Raw genomic sequence first — 21,823 nt, forward strand, 5'->3', positions numbered from 1 at the left:
CAGGTCCCGTCGCCTATGTTTGCTGGGCAGCCTCCTGCTGTGCTCTTTTAAAAATGTGGCAAATTGATTTTGAAGTGGTTTTATATATATATACATATATGTATTTTTTGATTTGAAGAATAGTACAACTGCTAATAAATAAAGAAGCATATAACGTTGGTGCTCGTTGAGGCTACACTAATTGACGTGTAATGCCTAGGACATGAGAGGTGGGGGGAGGCTAACGGGAGCAGTCTGTGGGCTCAGATCTTAGTTTTACTCTGTTTAAGAGGAAGACGAGGAATGTTCAGAGGATGCTTATTAGGAGAGTGAGAGTTCAAGGGCACTTTCTTTGGAGTGAACTTTGAAGAAACTTCAAAGTGTACACTGCAAAGCTGAAGACTTGAGCGAGATGTGACGAGTGTCATCAAATATTCACCCCCCACGGGGAAAGCGTCTTGAATACAAAGGCAGATTCTTTGTGCAGCAGAGAGTTGGCCGAGGTTCCAGAGAAGGAGCCTGCTCGTGACTACACTGTGCTTTCTCCCACCCCAGGCAAAAGTTCAGGCAGGATGCAGAGCAGGTGCTAGCATGCTAAAGACGGTCCAACCTGCGATGCGGAGCTTGGACCAGAGGGTGCTACAGACCTTCCCCCTCGTCCGTGTTCTCTGGGTCCAAATATGTGCCCTGTGTTAACACTGATGAGATCTTCTGATGCCGAGAAGGGTGGCTCGTTAGCACTGTGGCCTCCCGGTGCTGGCAGCACAGGGTACACAGGGTCGACAGGAGGAGATGAGGGCATCAGTGACCGGCAGCTGCTGTAACGGAGCACCATGCCCTGGCGGAGAGCTATCCTGCACAGTTCTGGAGGCTGCAAGCCCAGCATCCAGGTGCAGCAGGACTGAGGGTTCCTCGGGTTCCCGGGGGAGAGTCTGTCCTCGTTCTTCTGGCTGACACTTGACTTGTAGAGACATTGCCCTGCTCTGCTTTGTCACGGGGGTTCTTCCTGCATCTCTTTTCTTCTTACCGAGACACCAGTCATGTTGGGTTAGGACCCATTCCACTCTGTCCATTTTATCGTTTTAAAAAACAGTTATTCTACATTTTACTAGATAATTCTGTTTATACTGTTGTGTTGGGTGTTCACTTTGAAGTCAGTTGGAGTGCGTCCTGCCTGCAGGGTCATCCAGGGGCTAAGACGTGTCTTTCTGACCTGCTGTCCCCCCATGTACCGCTGTGTACCGCATCTGCAGGGTCTGGCACTGCATCTGGCAGAGTCAGTGGACAGTAGATACATGGTGAGCAGATGAATCAAGGGCGGAAGGAGGCTACAGAAGAAACTCTAACAGAGGACAAGGACTAGAAAAGCTCTTGAGGAACCCAGGCTTCCCAGCTGGTGCAGTGATAAGGAATCCACCTGCCGATGCAGGAGACACAGGTTTGATCCCTGGGTCAGGAAGATCCCCAGGAGTAGGAAAGGGCAACCCCCTCCAGTATTCTTGCCTGGAGAATCCTACGGACAGAGGAGCCTCTGCGGGCTGCAGTCCATGGGGTTGCACAGAGTCAGACACTTCACAACTGAGCATGCACACAAAGGAATGTGAGCCCAGGATTGGCAGCTCTGAGTGTTTACAAGTCTTTGTTGGATTCCAAAGAGGGGCTGAAGCTGATGGTCTCACTCTGAGCTCAGATTCCGCAAGTCCTGGGCCCAGGCTCAGTTCTCCCTCTGTCCCTATTTCTGTGACCTGGATCAAACCCCATAGAGGCTCTAGGCTTATTCGTAGGATGGAGAAGTTAGAGCTGAGACCAGGCAGAGCTTGGACGAGAATGGAGTGGAGTGAGTGTGAGATGCCAGGCCCGGAGAGGCTGCTCTGATCTGGAAACCCCATCCTGCTCAGTGTGGCCTTGTCTCGGCGTGAGAGCACCTGCCAGCACCCACTTTCAGATGGAACCTCATGCCCAGGGGTCACCGGTCACAGGGCCCAGTGCTTAAGTGTTTTCTTTTGTGTGTGAGACATGATTCACCCACAACAGAGACTAAGGGCAGATCTATTGTGTTCGTCTTTACTTTTCAAAATTATTTTCAGTCTAAGAAAAAGTATCATCATCACCTCAAAAACAGGCACTCTCTGAACGCTTCAAGGAGCTGTAAGATCTGACTTCTGAGTTTTGAATAACTTCATCACCAAGAGCCCTTTTTCTGAATGAAAAATATAAAAGGTATTAATTTAACTCACTTTACATAGTTTTTAAAGCGAGCTGAGTTATCAAATTAGTCCCAGGTAAAAGCCTTCTGAATTTTAAGCATTTGCGAAAATAGTTAATCAAACCGGAGTAAGGTTTTTACACCTCAAATTAGGTAAAATATATGTAGGTTACAGGTTCATTTTGTGCTTTATAGAGTCAAACACAGCTCAGCAACTGAACAGCAATGTCCTTAAATTATGAACACATATAATAGTTGTAATGCTTTTATTGTGGTTGTTGTTCTTTAGTTGTTAAGTTGTGTCCGACTCTTTGCAACCCCATGGGCTGCAGCACACCAGGCTCCCCTGTCCTTCACCGTCTCCTTGAGTTTGCTCAAACTCATGTCCATTGAGTCGGTGATGCCATCCCCATCCTCTGTCGTACCTTCTCCTCTTGCCCTCCATCTTTCCCAGCATCAGGGTCTTTTCCAGTGGGTCAGCTCTTCACATCAGGTGGCCAAACTACTGGAGCTTCAGCTTCAGTATGTCCAGTGCATATTCAGGGTTGATTTCCTTTAGGAGTGACTGGTTTGTTCTCCTTGCAGTCCAAGGGGCTCTCAAGACTTGTCTCCAGCACATAATTCGAAAGCATCAGTTTTTTGACGCTCAGCCTTCTTTATGGTCCAGCTCTCACATCCCTTTGTGATTTTATTATACTGGGAATGCTGTCTTACTCATTTAAGGGTGACAGATGCTGTATGTTTCCTTTATTGATACTATTGCTGATACTTTGATATAATGCCAACTCCTTGATCAGGCATTCAAACACAAATTGTAACATAAAAAATACAAGTATCAGTTTTATGAACCATCTGCTACAGTGAAGTAAGGATTGTTTCTTAATTTGAAGAAATTTTAATCAATAAATAACATTCTAGCCTGGCTTTTAGCCCAGGCTTCCCCTTCTGATTACTTATTTGACAGTATAACCTTTCTAGGTTGCCCAAACCCTTCTTCAGTCAGTGGCTCCCTTAACACCAAGGGCTCCTTCCTTCTTGAAGGAGAGGGAGTGTTCTCACCTCCATCTCCTTTCATCTTGATCAAAAATGCGTCCAGATCTGTAAGACGCTTTCACAGCATATTATATATAATCTGCCAAGGTGTATATTGACATGTATGTTTTCAGTTGTGAAACTTTCTGGGAGATATGTTCACATAGAGTTCTGAAAATGTGGAGGATCACAGACGTATTTCCAGTCAAGACTGTTTCTGACATGAAACACTTTTTAAAACATACACGTCTTGAAAACTCGAGAAATAAGTGGGAACTTTCTGTTCATGGTCACTTGCATGAATGAGTCAGAAACCTTTCTGGCTCCAAAACCTATCCTCTTCCTTCCAGTGTCATTTCAGGCACAACAGAAAGTCCTGCACTTCCCTTGTTTGGAAGAATAGTAGAGTCTCATGAAAATTTGAATTTTTGGTTGTTTTGTCCATCTTCAAGATGGATTTTTTTAAAAATCTACTGATCAGAATTCTGCTAATGCACAGTAATTTTATTTACTGCTGGAGATGAGCTAACTAGGATGATTACTAATTATTCCATTTTTGAAAGATGAAGTGTACTGATGTCGCTCTATGATGTGGAATTTGATTAGTTCGGAATGCTGCTTTAAATTAAGCTTGTGTGTTGGCTTGAACAAATGGGCATCAAGTCAGTCTTTCCTCTGAGGATAGAAGCTTGATGATCAGAAGGATGAATGAAGGTCCTCCATTTCCACCTGAGATGTCTTTAGTTAGTGAACAGAAAACCACAGTAGGGACAACTCTTGACAGTTCATTTCCTAAGAGTGCAGATTTTAGCAGTTAGCTACTTCAGGGTCAATACTATTAATAACAAATGGAACATGTTTTCAGCATTTTGCTTAAGAAAGAAAAGTAAAATTTAATAATTTAGACCTCAACTTGAAATTTACCAACTGATTCAATGCCTATGGAAAAATGGAAAAGAAATTATACCACCTCTTTCTAATTTTATCACTTTGGGGCTTTAATACCACTAATTAAAGGGATACTTTGAAAGAGTCTTTCTTTATGCACTCATGGCAACCTTTCTAGAAGGTGTCCAGTGAGAGAACTTTTCTTAATAAAATTTATGAATTTTGAGACTTTTAAAGCACTGATCATCATTCTGAGACTAAATTGACCACTCACAAAATTTACAGGTATAAAGCACTGAAGAAGTGATTGCATTGGTTCCCTGAGATTCACTGTATAAAAACAAGCTTGGAGACCTCACATTTTTGCTTTTAGAGACTGGACTCTAGAATAATTAGTTGCAAACTCATTACATGAGTTGTTTATAGTTCAAATGTAGGGAAATTGAATTTATTTGCCTTCCTAAAATTGCTGTTAGGATCCAAAAAAATTATTGATCAGAAATTTTTGGTTCAAAGTGGAAAACTATAGTTATTTACAATTGCAGCTAAAATTGAAATGTGTGACTATTTTCTGCCATTCACACGGATAAGAATAAACCTAGATGCAAATGAAAAGCATACTCCAGAAACAGCAGAATTTCCAACATGTCAAATATATGTCAAAAGGTCTGACCAACACCCAGAGTCTGAATTCCCAGCCCTCTTTGAAGCAGCGCCAGGGTTGTCATTTCCATGCTACATACTTTCATCATTTCCCACCTACTTTAAATGGAATTTCATCATCTACAATCCATAAAAGAAATAATTGATAAGCCAGACTTCATTACAATTAAAAATTTCTATTCTATGAAAGACATACGATCCATGAAGCATGTTCCTTGGCACTGACTCAACTGAGTTGAAAACTACATCTCCACGTGGTGTAGGCACGAATGTTTATAACTGCTTCATTCATCATCCCAAGAACTGGAAGCAACCAAGATGTCTTTTAATAGGTGAATGGATAAACTGTAGTACATTCATTCTGTGGACTAGTATTCACTAATAAAAAATGAGCTATAAAGCCTTGAAAAAACAAAAAAGTACCCTTTCGTATCATTATGTGAGAGAAGGCAGTCTGAAAAGGGTTCTTAGTGTGAGTCCAACCATATAGCATTCAGGAAGAGGCGAAATTCCAGTGCCAGTGCAGAGGTCGCTGGTTGCCGGGAGCTGGGCAGAGGCAGGAGCAGGCGTGTCAGTGACTTTTAGTGCAGTGGACCTGTTGTGTATGATGCCGGAAGGGTGCACGCATGACATACCGTCGTTCAGTGGCTCAGTCGTGCCCAGCTCCTTGCGACCCCAAGGACTGCAGCACGCCAGGCCTCCCTGTCCTTCACTGTCTCCCGGAGCTTGCTCAGACTCATGAGTCCGTTGAGTCGGTGATGCCATTCAGCCATCCAGTCTATACACATGATGCATACGTTTCTCAAAACCCATAGAACCGTATAACACAAAGAGTGAATACCAACATAAATTACAGACTTCCGTCAATAATAGTGTATCAGACTTGGTTCATTCATTTTAACAAATGCACCACTCTAATGCAAGATATTAATAACAAGCGAAACGACTTATTAGGGAAGGGAGAAGGGATATATTGGAACTCTCAGTAATTTCTGCTTAATTTTTCTGGACTTAAAAAATTTCTCTGAAAACAAAGTCTATTATTTTGTTTTTTTAAGTCTGTTTGAAAGGAAGCTGCATTCTTTTCTCTTCTGATAATACGTGTAAATGTACGGAGCTGAAACTAATAATGCCATTTAACAGAATTCCTCTTCTTTTCTTTAACCAGCCAGAATCTTCACGTATATGCTAGAGAAATCCAGACTCGTTTCACAGCCCCCTGGCCAGAGCAATTTTCTCATCTTCTACCTGCTGATGGACGGATTATCTGCTGAAGAGAAGTATGGACTGCACCTTAATAATTTACATGCCCATCGGTAAGTGATTATGTGTTTTCAGTTTGATAGTTCTGCCCTCAAATTGTGGTTGTGTTTTAGCAGTCTTAAAGTTTCTTCTTATTTTTCAGAGAAGAAATGGTGACTTCTTTTAGGAGCATAATTGGATGTACTGTTAGGTTTGAACTATCTGTGTATTGCCATTTATTGAGTGTTCAGGTGAAGTCTGGTGTGTGTGTATTATCTTTTTCTAGTTTTCAGATCAGAATAATGGGTTAGCACATTTCTAAGCGTTTGTGTTCCCTTGGATATTCTGGATGTAACAGTTATGAATTCCTAATTTGGGGTTGTCTTTTGAAATAATGGGACATGGTATTTGAGCAATTATGGTGCATTAGGAACAGATGAGGTTACATAATGGCTTCAGATGAACCATGCCCACAGGCTGGGGGCACTGACTTTCTGCAGGGGAGGCAGAGGAGGGGGCCTTGGTCACAGGATGGCCGTGCAAGGGGTGACTCGGCGACGTATGCGTTTTTGCCGACCACCTGACCCTGTGTGTCTCCCTTCATGGACGGGTCCACACTTGGAGAGGATGAGAATGAGCCAGCAAGGAGTGGGAACCCCACTCAGACGAGGAGTGGGGGAGCCGGGGGGAGAGGGTGGCGGGTGGGCATGTCCAAACCCAGTGGTGAATTCCTGGCCGAGCAGCGAGGAGGGGCCGCACTCTGATAAAGCTGTGCGTTAACTTCAAACATTCGCTGACCCCTGACAACTGGCTGTTGCCGGCTTTAAGAAGAATGATGTACTTGTGATTTTATGAGAATTTTTGTGAGAGAAAATAAAGGATGCATGAGGGGGAGGAGGAGGGCCTCCCAGGTGGGGATGGTGGTCAAGAACCCGCCTGCCAACGCAGGAGAGTCAAGAGACGTGGGTTCGATCCCTGGGTGGGGAAGATCCCCTGGAGGAGGGCATAGCAACCCACTCCATGTTCTTGCCTGGAGAATCATGGACAGAGGAGCCTGGTGGGCTACAGTCCCTGGGGTCGCAGAGAAGCAGACACGCCTGAGCGACTAAGCTCACACGAACGGCAGGGTCGAGCGTGGCCGGAGAACCGGTCACGTCTGAGAGCTGAAGGCCACGCTGAGCGGACAGGGGGGTGGAGGGGCCCAGTGCCGGCACTGAGAGAGGGGCCTTTTCCAGCCCCCTGGGGTCTCCATGGAGCTGAACCCCCAGACCTGTCCAGGCGGGGACAGGACCACGTCTGTGGTCACCACGGCTGCAGAGGGGAAGGAGGTGGGGCGTGCGCCCAGGGGCGAGGAATGAACTGGCCTTATTCGAAGGCCCCCTCAGATGATTATTTAATTACATTATTTAATTATTTAATGACAACTCACTCGGTTTCCTTGAAACTATTACAGCCAACAGTACAGATCCCGTTTATCATGTTGATAGAGACTTAAAGTGAAGAAGGCCTTAGCAAAATTGTTGTTCAAAGTGAGAGGTGGTTTGGAGATTTACTGTCCCCCAAACAAGAGAAATTCGGAAGAAAAAGAAAGCACTGATACTGAAGAATCATAGCCCAGGCAAAAGCAATTTTAAAAACAGAGATTCGAACCCCAATACTTTGGCCACATGATCGAAGAGCTGACTCATTGGAAAAGACCCTGATTCTGAAAAAGACTGAGGGCAGGAGGAGGAGGGGACGGCAGAGGATGAGATGGCTGGATGGCATCACCAACTCAGTGGACACGAGTTTTAGTAAAGTCCAGGAGATGGTGAAGGACAGGGAAGTGTGGCATGTTACAATCCACGGGGTCACAAAGAGTCGGACACGACTGAGCGACTGAACAACAGCAAACCTACAGGTGCGCTGGCATTTTTATTTTTTTATCAAATCACCTCATTTCCTAAAGGAAGAAATCAGATCTGGAGGTATAGGGAGGTCTATACCGAAGTGAATACAACAGCAGAAGTGAGATAACCCGGTCTTGAATCACTCTCTGTTTTTCTGCATCAGGCGTCTCAGACAGGAGGGAAAGCATCCGACTGGGGGCTGTTGGGGTGTTCTGGGCAGCCTGTGGGGAAGAAAAGTCTCGGTGGCTTGCATTCCTCATCTTTCCTGCCAGCAAAGGCTCAAAGCTGGCGGCAGAGCGTTGCGTTAGGTGCTGTGTCTGCACGCGTGTGTGTGCGTGCTTGTACACGCGTGTGCCTGGCCTTGCAGACGCAGAGCCACTGAGGAACAAAAGGCAGCCGTCTAGTCCAGCATTCAAAGACACGATTCAGCCTCTTGGGCCACGGTTTGGACCCCTCTTTTGAAGTGTGAGAGCGTGTGGGAGAAAACAAGTGTTTCTCTATTGACCTCCGTTCCAACATCCGTTTCTCTTTGCGAAAGAGAGCTTGGAAGCGCTGAGGCCATTTAGAAAGTCAAACGTCAGGGCTTGCTTTGTGAGAAGGCCCAACAGGAAAGAGCTCAGCAAAATCATGAATAATTCAACTCTCTTGAACAAAGAAGTTATTTTATTAAAATGAATTATAAATATCTAACGAGTGCAAAACAACATTCCTCAGTAAAAATGTACACTGCCACTCCAGATTCATAAAACATATCCATTGGAGAGTTTGTACCATGACAGTTGCACAGACAGAGTATTCTTTAATAATAAAACCAGCAGTTTTGCAAGTTATAATGCCTTATACATCCCAATATTTCTGTGATTTGTGTCCTGTGGGTCTTTTAACAGTCACAGCGTTTGTGGGTTTTCTTGCCTTTACAGTCCTGGTCAGCCTTGAGGAGCTTATATTTGTATTGGGGGTATATCATCCTTGCTTAGTCATTACATACATTAAGTACTAGAGTTTTGTAAATTGTTTGGCTTGCTCACAATCAGTAGTATTGATAACTTATTAGCTTTCTAACCTTTCACAATTTGATGATCTTTCTGAGTTTCCTCCTTAAGGAATTCATAGGTAAAGGATATCACTGTATTTATATAACTATATATTGTTACATAAACAATATATAAATAAACTACATATTGTTTATACGTAAACAATATTATTATCACACATACTTATCTGATTTTAAGAGATATTGATATATTATCAGGTAGAACAAGTAAGCATCTACCTTACCATCTAAATGTCCCTTTGCTTATTCAATGCTTGTTCCATAATGCAACTTGTCTTGAGATTTTGATGATGTATAGTGAGTCTTTAAAGCAAACATTACAAACGTTTGCAAACCTGCCTCCTTAAAATGCCTCTTTTCTTTATTACTACCAACTGGTTACCTACATGAAACATGTAAATAAACATGGAACAGGAATTGTAAGCTGAAGACATATCCAAGATTCATCACATGTCCCTATGTGATCAAAGAGAAGAAAGGATTATTGTAACTAGTGCTATGCTACTGCAGTTAAAGCTGCAGAAGTGTTTTTGTTTTGTTTTTTTAACTTTGACTCTGGTTTGGACCTAAAAGTTTTCAGAGTCTCACATGAAATTTATGGAGGTTTATTTTAGTGTTAAATGCACCTACAAATACTTTCTTTTTTGTATAATTGGAACAGTATCTAGAACAAGCAGATAGGACTCTTGTTTATAGAATAGAAATGGAGCAGATCTAGACATCAAATCTTATAGCTTAACTGCATGAAAGCAATATTTATAACACTTTGCCTAGAATCTTCCTGGACAGATGGTTTAAACAACGACCACAGGAAAAATGTCTCTGGGTCCTGACATTTTGAGCAGCAGCAGTAAGTTGCATTATAGAAAACCACCACTAGATGGCACACTCTCCACAAAATCAGACGGCCAAAATACGTCTCCATCGTTAAAGGTTTCTTTTTTTCCACCAAACTTATTTATTTCTAATTGAAGGAAAGTTGCTTCACAATATACCTACGGCTTCCACATGAGTCAGCCATAGGTATCCGTGTGTCCCCTCCCTCTGGGACCTCCCTCCCAGCTCCCACCCCATCCCACCCCTCTGGGTTGCTGCAGAGCCCGGGTTTGAGTCCTACAGCAGATGCCCGCTGGCGTCTACGCCACACGTGCTGCTGTGCGTGCTTCCACGTGACTCTCCATTCGCCCCGCCTCTCCTTCCGCCCCCACTGTGCGCACCAGTCTCTTCTCTGAGTCTGTGTCTCTGCTGTTGTCCTGTAAATATGTTGGTCAGTACCACGTTTCTGGATTCCATATATATGCATTAATATATTTGTTTTTCTCTTTCTTACTTCACTCTGTATAATAGAGCCTAGGATCATCCACCTCAGTAGAATGGCTCAAATATGTTCCTTTTTATGGCTAATACTCTATTGTATATACGTCCCACAGTTTCTTTACCCAGTCATCCCTTGATGGACGTCTAGGTTGCTTCCATGCCTGAGCGTTTGTAAGTTGCGCTGCAATGAGCACTGGGGTACATGTGTGTTCTTTAATTTCGTTTTCCTCCGGGTATATGCCTAGTAGTGGGGTCGCTAGGTCCTATGCTCCCAGTTTTTTGAGGCATCTCCACAGTGGCTGTATTATTTTCCATTCCCACCAACAATGCAAGAGGGCTCCCATTTCTTCGCACCCTCTCCAGCATTCATTGTTTGTGGGGTTTTTTGATGATGGCCATTCTGACTGGTGTGAGGAGATATTTCATTGTAGTTTTGATATGCCTTTCTCTAATAACGATTGATGTTGAGCATCTTTTCATGTGTTTATTAGCCATCTGTATGTCTTCTTTGGAGAAATGTCTGTTCAGGCCTCTTGGCCACTTTTTGATTGGGTTGTTTGTTTTTCGGTTACTGAGTTGCGTAAGCTGCTTGTATATTTTGGAAAGGGATCCCTTGTCAGTCTCCTTTGTCCAGGCTGTACGGTCGTGTTCCTTCTTCCGTTTGGCTTCTGTCCGTGATGGTACGGTTGAGCCAGTGTTTCGTGTAGGCTTCGTGTTGGGAGTGATCTGTGTTTGCATTCTGGTGGGGGGAGGTGAGTTTGGGGCTTTTTTCCCCCTCTGATGGGTAGGGCTGTGTGAGGCCTTATGCTTTGGGTGCCCCTGGTAATCCTGCCCGCCGCCGGTTGGGTTTGATCTGTGTTTGCATTCTGGTGGGGGGATGTGAGTTTGGGGTTTTTTCCCCCCTGATGGGTAGGACTGTGTGAGGCCTTATGCTTTGGGTGTCCCTGGTAATCCTGGGCTGTGTGAGGCCTTATGCTTTGGGTGCCCCTGGTAATCCTGGGCTGTGTGAGGCCTTATGCTTTGGGTGCCCCTGGTAATCCTGGGCTGTGTGAGGCCTTATGCTTTGGGTGTCCCTGGTAATCCTGGGCTGTGTGAGGCCTTATGCTTTGGGTGCCCCTGGTAATCCTGCCCGCCGCCGGTTGGGTGTGGGTCCTTGTCTTGCTTGTTGTTCAGGCGGAGCATCTTGCCCTGAGTGCTGGCAGCAGTTGGGTGATGCCAGCTCGTGTACACAGGTGGAGGCCTTTGCCAAGTTCTCACCAATCAGTGCTCCCTGGGTTGGGAGTTCCTGGCAGTCTAGGGTCTGGGACTCACTGCTCCCACTCCAGAGGCTCCGGCCCGGTCTCTGGCCAGGGGACCGAGGCTCCGCAAGTCATTTGTTTTGGCATTAAAGGGGATTAAAACAAACATACCGAGGCACTAGCAGTGAAGAACTCACCTGCCAGTGCAGCAGATATAAAAGACGTGGGTTCAATCACTGGGTCGGGAAGATCCCCTGGAGTCGGAAGTGGAAACCCTCTCCAGTATTCTTCCCTGGAGAATCCCATGGACGCAGGAGCCTGGCGGGCTACAGTCCGTGGGGTCGCAAAGAGTCAGACATGGTTGAACTGACTTAACATAGAAACAAGAAACAAAAGATAAACCCCAGACAAATGGCGAGTACAAAATCAAGCAAATAATAACAAAAATAATGGAACATGCACACACCCATACAAAACCAAAACAGTCCAAAGGAAATAAAGTAAGTACAAGAGACTAACCCAGTAAGAAAGGAAACCAAAAATGATATCGGCCAATTAAAAAAAACGATCTAAAGCACAAACCAGGAAACAAAATCAAAGCAGGGTGCCAACTGGGGAAGAAAGCAGAGAAGACAAAATAAACTAACAAACAGGATGAAAAAAAAGAAAGAAAAATAGGAAAAGAAAGGGAGAATAGAAAAGCAAAGTTAAATAGAGTATATAAAAAAGGTCTATATGTATTAAAGAATATCTACAGCAGGAAAAAAGCAGTAAGAAAACAGACGAAAAATAGTTTAAAAATAAATTTTGAAAAATTCGAAGAAAAAAAAAAAAACCACAGAATTGCAAAAGTCCAACAGAGAGGCAAAAATATATAAAGGAAATAAAAAGTGAGATTAAAAAAAAAGTCTTAAATAGAGTTATTAGTGTTAATAAAACCAACAACTGCAGCAACAGAGGAAAAAAAAGAAAAAGAAGAATAAAAAAATCCAGAACCAAACAGAACAAGTCAAAATGAAGAAGAAGAAGAAACGTCTGTCTCAGCTCTCGGCTGCCCCGAGTCCTTCCCCTCGCTGTGAGTCAGAGTCCACCTTCAGCTCCTAGGGTGCCCTCCAGCTCCGCGCGGGTCTCTGGACCTGCTGTGAGGCAGCGGGGACTCTCATCTAGTCCTGCTGCTGCATGTTCTTGCCTCCGACGTCCTTGGCTGCCAGAGCTCCTGAGTTTTCTTTTGCGGGAACTCTCTTTGTCCTTTTATGTATTCAACAGGCAGAGTCTGCCTCGTTGATCGTGTGGACTGCAGCTTGCACAGCTGGTGGGAAGGCCTCTGGCCTCTGGGCCGCGCTGCCCCAGCTTTCGGTTGGCTTTCGGTTGTGGCTCTGTGTCCACCGCTGCCTGTGTCGCCCACTGGGGCTCCCTCTTGAGGCGGCCCTGGAGGACCGGGGTCTGCCCCAGCGGGGCCTGAGCGTGGAGGGGGCGCTGCTTGGATCCCCTGCTTGGAACCAAGCTTGGAGGTCCCCTGCTTGGATCCCGGGGACGCTGGCAGCACCGGGCACCCAGCGGAGCTGGCGGCTAGGGAAGAGGGAAGCACGGGGCTCTCAGGGTTCTTCTGAGCCTCTGGCAGCTCTGTGCCAGTGGGGACTGAGCGTGGAGTGGGCGCACCTGCTTGGATCGCGGGGACCCTGGCGGCACCGAGTGTGCAGGGACGCCATCTGCCTCGGTCGCGGGAGCTGTGACCCGACTGGAGCCTCGTTCCAGCCTCTGGCCGCTGGTGTTCAAATGATCCTTTTTGGCTGCTCCTTCTCTGTGGCTCTGCATGTTCAAGGCACTTAAACATCCCCCCTGGCTGGGGACCTTCTCTGTCACTCAGTGCATCAAGCACGTAAAGGCCACCTTCCTCCGGGGTCCTTCTCGATTCTTCAGCTGCCAGTACTGGGCGGAGAGGCCCCAAGGATGGCTCCAGCTGCCATGTGGGACTCAGCAGTGTCACCTCGTGGCCGCCCGTTTCCCCGAGGCGTTCCCACCGCAGAGCCCTCCCTCACGTCTTCCTGGGCCCTCTCCCCACAGGCAAAGCAGACCTCGCCCTAGGATTAAGCTCCGATCCGATCCCCACAGCCCAGCACCCAGCAGCTGCCCTTTTTAGGGTTCGTGCGTCCCTGTCCGGGGTACGCAGAGCAGCAGCAGGAACTGTCCACATGGTTCTCAGTCCTTTTAGCCTCAGCCGGTCACGGGTGAGCTGCTGCGCTCTCCAGGAGCCTCTGATGCCAGCCCTCTGTCCCGAACAATCTTCCTGATGGGGGATCGGACCCCTGCTTCGGTCCCCCCAGCCCCACCTGCTGTCTCGGGTGCAGGCCTGGTCCTGCTCAGTCTCCTCCTGCTCCCTCCTTCCTGCACCCTCCCAGGTTTTGCGTGGATCTGTACATTCCTCTCCAGTGTCCGGGGATGCTTGCCAGCTCTCAGCTGGTGCCCTGTGAGATCCTTCGCATCCGAGGATGTGTTCCTGAGGCATCCACGAGAGGAGCTTCACTCCAGCCCACCCACCCCACCCCTATCCTGTCTCCAAAGGTCTCTTTTATTGACGGTTCTTCCTATGATTCCCTGTTTCTTTTTCTTGGCTGTTTGTTTCTCAGATTTTATTTCAAAACATTTTAAGTGATACCAACACTGCATCTGGAAAGTAAATACAGTGTCTGTTCCTGGGAACTGAGATTTAAAGAAAGTCAGAAGTAGTCATCAATTGCTCATCTTCAGCCTGCTTTGCACAGCTCTTACGGGGTTAGTCCCAGAACAGCTGGGCTCTGAAATCTAGAGAATTGATTCCTCACCTCCCTTCATGTTGATTAATGATGGAAATGACTGGGATGTGGCCTCAGAGCATTCTCTGCAAAGGTCAGGTTTGAATTATAAACCGAGAGCAAGCAATCATTTGACTCAGCGTGTGTGACCTGCTTCTAACCTTGTGTGTTAGTGAAGGGAAACTCTGACTCACCGAGCACTTGAACTTGAGAGGGCTGCCCCAGTACACCTGTCACAGTAGGTGAGGCAGCTCTGAACTCTCAGTGAACATGCATTTTTTTTCTTGCTAAGGGTTTATTATGCGTGTTGAACTTAACCTGAGAAAGACGCACACAATTTTAAGAAGTTAAGAGTAAATTTAAATTTCTTTGAGGATGATTTTTAACGATGCTGTGATATAATCCACAGTTTACTCGATGCACATTTTATGCACCCCAAGCTTAAAGATGGTCCCGAGACAAAGGTTTGAGGCAGGAGGTATTACATTCAGTTTCTGACTGATTCTGTTATTAATTAAATGATGATCACAACTGTGATAAGTGCAACTTACAGAGCACTTACCACAGTTGGGGTCCTCTCCTGGGTCTCCCTTGTCATGTTGAACCCCCACCTGTTATGGGGCAGAGGATGCGGGACCACAGCCTCACCAGACGGTCCAGGCCGTGAGGATGGGGAGGTTGGCCAGGAGCCGAGTCTGCCTCTTGGTCTTAAACCTGTGTTGTCTCTGCAGCAGCGCTGCCTGTAAAATATCACCTCCTGCGTTTGCAGCTTTGCATCCAGGAGATTTCAAAGAAGCTGAGAGGGAAAGCGCAAGGCCAAGTGTGTATGTGCATTTTTATCAATATTTACAGTCAGTTAAGCACAACTAACTCAGGGCATTTCTGGAGTCTCTCCCCCTCTAACTACCAGAAAAAGCAATCCTGGCCCGTTTCTTTATCCAGGAGCGTAAGAAAATGTTTGAAGCGCATTGATCACCTTAGCTGAAGGTCCTGTTCAAAGTACAAGGAAGGTTGGATCACTTCAGTGAGTGGGCCGGTACACTTCACTTGTGAAAAAGGCCAATAGGAAGAAGTCAGGGTCTGTGGCTTTCTTACTTCCATCTGTGAGCGATGTCTGCCCGACAGTGGAGAGGAGAGAGGAAGGAGCACACAGACGTCAGTTACTCGCTCTGCCCCTTGGGCTCATCGGCGCTGTCCACAGGCACACCCCCACCATCTCCCAGATTTCCTTTGCAGTTCACAGAGGGACAGAATTGACAGGGCTTACTGGAAAATAGATGGGGAAACAGTGGACACAGTGGCTGACTTTATTTTTTCTGGGCTCCAAAATCACTGCAGATGGTGATTGCAGCCATGAAATTAAAAGACGCTTGCTCCTGGGAAGGAAAATTATGACCAACCTAGACAGCATATTAAAAAGCAGAGACATTACTTTGCCAACAAAGGTCCATCTAGTCAAGGCTATGGTTTTTCCAGCAGTCATGTATGGATGTGAGAGTTGGACTGTAAAGAAAGCTGAGTGCCGAAGAATTGATGCTTTTGAACTGTGGTGTTGGAGAAGACTCTTGAGAGCCCCTTGGACTTCGAGGAGATACAACCAGTCCATCCTAAAGGAGATCAGTCCTGAATATTCATTGGAAGGACTGATGCTAAAGCTGAAACTCCAATACTTTGGCCACCTGATGCGAAGAGCTGACTCATTTGAAAAGACCCTGATGCTGGGAAAGACTGAGGGCAGGAGGAGAAGGGGACGACAGAGGATGAGATGGTTGGATGGCATCACCAACTTGATGGACATGGGTTTGGGTGGACTCTGGGAGTTGGTGATGGACAGGGAGGCCTGGCGTGCTGCCGTCCATGGGGTTGCAAAGAGTCAGGCTACTGAATTGAAATGAACCAGTGGATAAGATGCTGTTCCTCATCCTATCGAGGCAGTTGATAGCTTACAGTCAACAATGTTGGATTTGTGATCTCTGAAGAAGAAGATTTAGCTTTGGGACCAGGGACCAGGCTTGATCACTCAAGAGCTTTGGTGTAGCAGAGTTTTATGAAAGTCGGAAAATGGAGAGAGAAAGCTTCTGACATAGACATCAGAAGGGGGACGCAGAACATCCCCCCACCCCAGCTAGTTTTATCAGGACCTTATACACTTTTTTCAGACCCACTCCCACAACATTCATCTTAAAGGAACAAGATTAGAATGAACAATAGAAAGATCTTACCAGACCCACTCCCATAATAGACATTTTAAGATGACAGGATTAGTCAGAAGGTTCTTGTTAAGGAGAAACATGTCCTCAAGCCAGATACATTGTTATATTGACTAAGAAAAGCAACGTAGAAAAGAATGTTTGTCTTTTTCTCCTTGAGAGCCCCAGACCCCTTTCTCCTCGTCAGGAACCCTGGACTTATCAGCCTACCTAGGAATTGACTCTCTCACAGTCACATCATGGAATCAGTCAACACGAGCAGCTGTGAGCAGAGGCTCCTCAGAAGGCTGTGATGTCAAGTCCTACACCTGCTGGCGTGTGGAGGGACTTGCCTTCCGTGACAGGTGACTCTCTTTTGCGTGTCCCCGATATTCGTTGGCAAACATGCACGGTCTGCTAAGAGCAGTACGCTTGGCTGAAAGGACACAGTTTAAAGCCGCCTCTCGAGAAATGATAACCCAGTCCAGTCTTCCTGCCTGGAGAATCCCATGGATGGAGGAGCCTGGTGGGCTACAGTCCATGGGGTCACAAAGAGTCGGACAAGACTGAGCCGCTTCACTCAACTGCTGGGCAGTTGGGGAAAATCGGGCAACCTGTGTGTGCTTGTGGGTGAAGCAGGGCTGACCTGCGGGCACTGCTGTGACTGAGGACGGTGCGGGCTGCCTCGGGAGCCCTCCACAGAAGGTCCCAGAACGCGCTCTAGAAGGACCAGAAAAACTGTCACCATGATTGTGGGGGCTCTCTCCCACCCAAGTCCCTGAGACCCGCCGAATTGGTAATTGTTCTGAAGCGGATGAGGGGTTTGCATCAGAGCGCTCAGAGGAGCTCTGGGTGTGGGCCGCCCTCCCTCCGGGCTCTGACTCCACCTCCACGTGGCTGCTCCCCCGGACCTTCCCCGGTGTCTGCTGTGGGAGTAGGGCTCTGAGTCTCTGGTCCCCTTGATGAATGACTTGTTTCGGTGATCCACGCGTAATTGGATCTTTTGATGGAAGTCCGTGCAGCCTTCCTGAAGAAGTGAAGGATGGAAAGGGGGACCAGGGGCCCCTCGGCGGCAGCAAGGGCTGGGAAATCGGGGGTCTCCCATGAGCCCACGGAGCCCACCTCCGCGGAGAGCATCGTGTTGCTGAGACTGAGACATGGGGGAAAGCGCAGCCCTGGGCAGAACCTGCACACTCATGGAGACCTTCCTGTTCACGTTTTCCCTGCACCAGAAAATCCATCCGTGTGCCCCAGATTCTTTGCCGTTCTGTACCAGCTATAGTAGGGGGGAAGAAAAAAAGAACATAGATTTTTAAATCCAAAAACCTACACTTACTTCTCAGAGAGGACAATGATCCCAATGAGATTTTGGAATGCATGCTTCTTTCTTGATCACCTGTCTCCCCAAGTGGGTTCTGTCAGTTCACACCACACGTGCGTTGTGTCCATCACGGGGTGAGTTTGGAGACTGATAACACGATGTGGATATTTGTGTAGAATCCTACAGTGAAACATTTGTGTGCGTGCGCACGCACAGATCTAAAATGACATTCCAGGCGGTGGTAAGAAGGACTGCTTTTCAGCAAAGGCTGTTTGTTCTTGCGAATCCACAGTGGAGTCTAAAAGCACGTGGGAGGCATAATTAAAATCAGAATAACCAACATTTGCTCATGCTAAGAACTTGATGCGTATCATCTCACTTTATCCATAGCCCGGCCTGACAGGAGGTTGAGTGAATAACACCCAAAGTCACATCCCAGGAGTGCGGGAGCCTGTCTTAAACACCTCATGTCTTTGCCTCTCAAACCCTAATGTCTAGAAACACATGAGAGATTCTGTGGAAACACTTGAAGCCACAAAAGACCAGAGCACCCAGAGGAAGGCTGTCCAACACCCGAGGCGGGGAGGCCGGGGTCCCTGCGGGCAGAGATCCCAGCTGCTCCTCCGTCCTGGTGCCCGCCAGCCCCTGGGATGGTGCTAGCTGACCAAAGGGTGCAGTGAAGTGTGGTTCAGACTGATGTGCACGTCCCTGGTGGCCTCGCCGGTAAAGAATCCGCCTGCAGTGCAGGAGACCCCAGTTCAGTTCCTGGGTCAGGAAGATCCCCTGGAGAAGGGATAGGCTACCCACTACATCATTCTTGGGCTTCCTTGTGGCTCAGCTGGAAAAGAATCCGCCTGCAATGCAGGAGACCCCAGTTCAATTCCTGGGTCAGGAAGATCCCCTGGAGAAGGGAAAGGCTACCCACCCCAGTCGGAGAAGGCAATGGCACCCTACTCCAGTACTCTTGCCTGGAAAATCCCAGGGACGGGGGATCCTGGTGGGCTGCCATCTATGGGATCGCACAGAGTTTGATACGACTGAAGCGACTTAGCAGCAGCAGCAACCCACCCCAGTATTCTGGCCTGGAGAATCCCATGGACTGTATAGTCCATGGGGTCGCAAAGAGTAGGACACGACTGAGTGAGTTTCACTTCACTTCACTTCAGACTGGTGTGAATTCGGACACAGGGAAGAGTGAGGAGTTGCAGGAACTGGTGGTCAGGTGCAACTCAACAAACTTTGCTAAGAGTCTCTGACTCTGGTAACACCATTGCACAGGACGGGCTGCTGACTGCTGAGAGCTGGTGGGGGTACTCTGGATTAGGTGACTCAGGGCTATGGGGTTTCCTTCCCAGTGAGGATGGAAAGGGAAAGAGCAGCTTGGTCTCTGGCCTGCTGGGCCCTGCCTCACCGACCCCTCTCCACCCGTCCACCAGCCTACCACACGCCCTTCCCAAACTCCTTTCAAACTGTTCTTTGCTGAGTCCTTCACACGTCGCACGAGGCTTCCCTAGTGGCTCAGACGATGAAGCGTCTGCCTGCAACGTGGGAGACCTGGGTTCAACCCCTGGGGCGGGAAGATTCCCTGGAGAAGGGAATGGCAACCCACCGCAGTACTCCTGCCTGAAAAATCCCATGGACAGAGGAGCCTGGTAGGCTACAGTCCATGGGGTGGCAAAGGGTCAGACATGACTGAGCGACTTCTCTCCAAGGCATCCTTATCTTATATGTGTTGGCCAAAATGTTCATTAATTCAAAACATCTTATGGAAAAACCTGAGTGAACTTTTCGGCCAACCCAGTATGTTAGCATCCAAGAAACATGGATTTCTAGGTGAGTGAGTGCCACGTCACAGCTCAAATATAAAGCAGGAGAAATCAGCTTTATTTGTAGTGTACATAATAATATGTGGACTTCCTAGGTGGCTCAGTGGTAAAGAACCCTCCTGCCAATGCAGGAGACGTGGGTTTGACCCCTGGGTAGGTAAAAGGGATGTATGTGGGCAGACTGCGTAGCTTATGTGAAGGACCACATAAATCAGTTCTGTAAAGTGAAAGTTCATAGAAAAGGAATTAGCCTAAAGCTGTATTTACTTTTGAACTGAAATAACCTAAAGTAAAATGACAAGCTGAGATGCATTGGGTGAGCAGATGAAAGCTTATAGCCAAGTCTGCGCTTTTCGTGTAAACGCTGTGTTTCAGGCCTCTGTGGCGTACTTATTAAAAAATTGAGCACATCGTAGGCCACAGAGTAAAGTTTAATAAATCCCCCAATTCAGAAATTGTACAGGGTCTATTCTCTGTCTACAGAGTGATAAAGTTAGAAACCAAACGTGGGAGTAAAAGCAAGCAAACAAAGGCCACTAGAAAACCAAATATTGATCCCTGGTGGCAGAGACAAAGGACATAGGATCATGAGGGTGTGACACTGAAGAAACAAAATCCGTTGACATTGACTCAAAAAATGAAAAATCAAATGAGATGAAAACCAGAAGGATCCTGGACAACTTCCATCCCCGAAAGAAGGCACACCCAGGAAGTTCCAAAGCTTGTACTTTCAAAGCTTCAAAGAACAGAAAATTGTTTAAAGCATCACAGAAATCACCGATTGCAAACAATTCTTTGTTCCCTTTTCAGAAGGCAGCTTATGCAGAAAGGAAACCCCAGAATTCCAGTGGTCCCGTGAAAGATGCATAGTCTCACAAGTAATCAAGGAAATGCAAACTGAAAGGATAATTGGGTGCCATTTCACAGTGAAAATATTTGCACCGGTAAAACGAACCAGATAACAGGACCGGCTCCGCACTGACACACTCCCGACGAGAGTTTAGATCCAGACGGCCGCTCTGGGGAGCGGTGTTTGTTCAGGTTGGCCTCGGGCGTAACGTACCAAGGCAGGTGGGTGTTACCCCACAGGCTGCTCTGGGCAGCAGGTGGGCACGTCTTTGGTTCTGGCCCCTTGGGGAGGGGTGCCTCTGGCAGCTCGTGAGCAGAGGCAGTGGGACGGCAGAACCCCCTGCCCGCCGCGGGGCGGCCCACAGCCACGAGTCATCGGACCCCAGCACTCAGTCATCCTGGTGGAGCAGCACTGCTTAGGGGAGCCCCACATACGTGCGTGAAAATCACGGACGTGGACATGAAACGCACCGTCCAAAGAGGCAGATACGCAAGGAGGAAAGAAACGACTTTATTTCAGGAAATAAAATAATCAGGTTGTGGTTGTGGTGGAGGATTTTTAAAACGGTATCAACACACGAACCTAAACTCTGTGTAAAATAGATCTTCTAAATCTAAAGTTGGGTTAAAGGTAATTTGCTGAATGATGCATATAATGTACATAATATTTATATAATTTTAAATACAGCAAAATTACGTATTTTGTAGGTACATACGTGTATTGATATAATTTAATTTTTAAAAAATAGACTGAGAATATTGACACAGAATCGATCATACTTTCTCTGTCTAATAAGGAAGGAAATGAATAGATGGGAATGTGAACTTTGTGAAATTTATTTATAAAAAACAAAGATCTGAAGTAAATATGTCACACTTGCCATTTTCAGATTGTTAAAGAATGGTCTATTGGCTCTCTGTATGTTCCACTTTTACAACTAGTCTCACTGTCAGACTTTTTAAAAAAATATTTAAAATCCAGAATGTCTATACTGCAATATATCAAAAGGTATACCAACTAAAGAAATGAATACAAACTATCTGACTTTAGTTACATAAGCATAAATAAAATATTAACAAGTAGAGTCTAAAATCATTAAAAGATACTCAACGATCAGGATGAGGAAATTTAATTATTAGTACTACCCATCGCACGGATAAGTAAAAACAGAAAAATGAATTGACCATTTCTATAGGTGCCAAAAAGATTGTACATTCAAGTCCGAAATCCTTTTTTTTTTTTTTTTTTATTATAAGTAAAAGGAGTCTTTCCTAAGAAAAAAAATATTATCCCAAGGCCCAGGTATGCATCGTATTTATTTGTGAAAATGATTCAGG

General features: G+C 46.4%; 1 protein-coding gene across 3 annotated transcripts in view; it reads left to right on the forward strand.

Moving 5' to 3' along the window:
- Positions 1-21,823, forward strand: part of MYO16 (myosin XVI) — a 519,124-nt gene that overhangs the window by 273,207 nt on the left and 224,094 nt on the right. For all 3 annotated transcript variants that reach the window (XM_059892322.1, XM_025000169.2, XM_059892321.1), the window contains exon 16: positions 5,937-6,084. In XM_059892322.1, the coding sequence (XP_059748305.1) occupies positions 5,937-6,084 (148 nt within the window). The remainder of the gene's footprint in view (positions 1-5,936; positions 6,085-21,823) is intronic.

This window comes from Bos taurus, chromosome 12 (assembly GCF_002263795.3).
Source record: "Bos taurus isolate L1 Dominette 01449 registration number 42190680 breed Hereford chromosome 12, ARS-UCD2.0, whole genome shotgun sequence".
In the NCBI taxonomy this organism is placed as follows: domain Eukaryota; kingdom Metazoa; phylum Chordata; class Mammalia; order Artiodactyla; family Bovidae; genus Bos; species Bos taurus.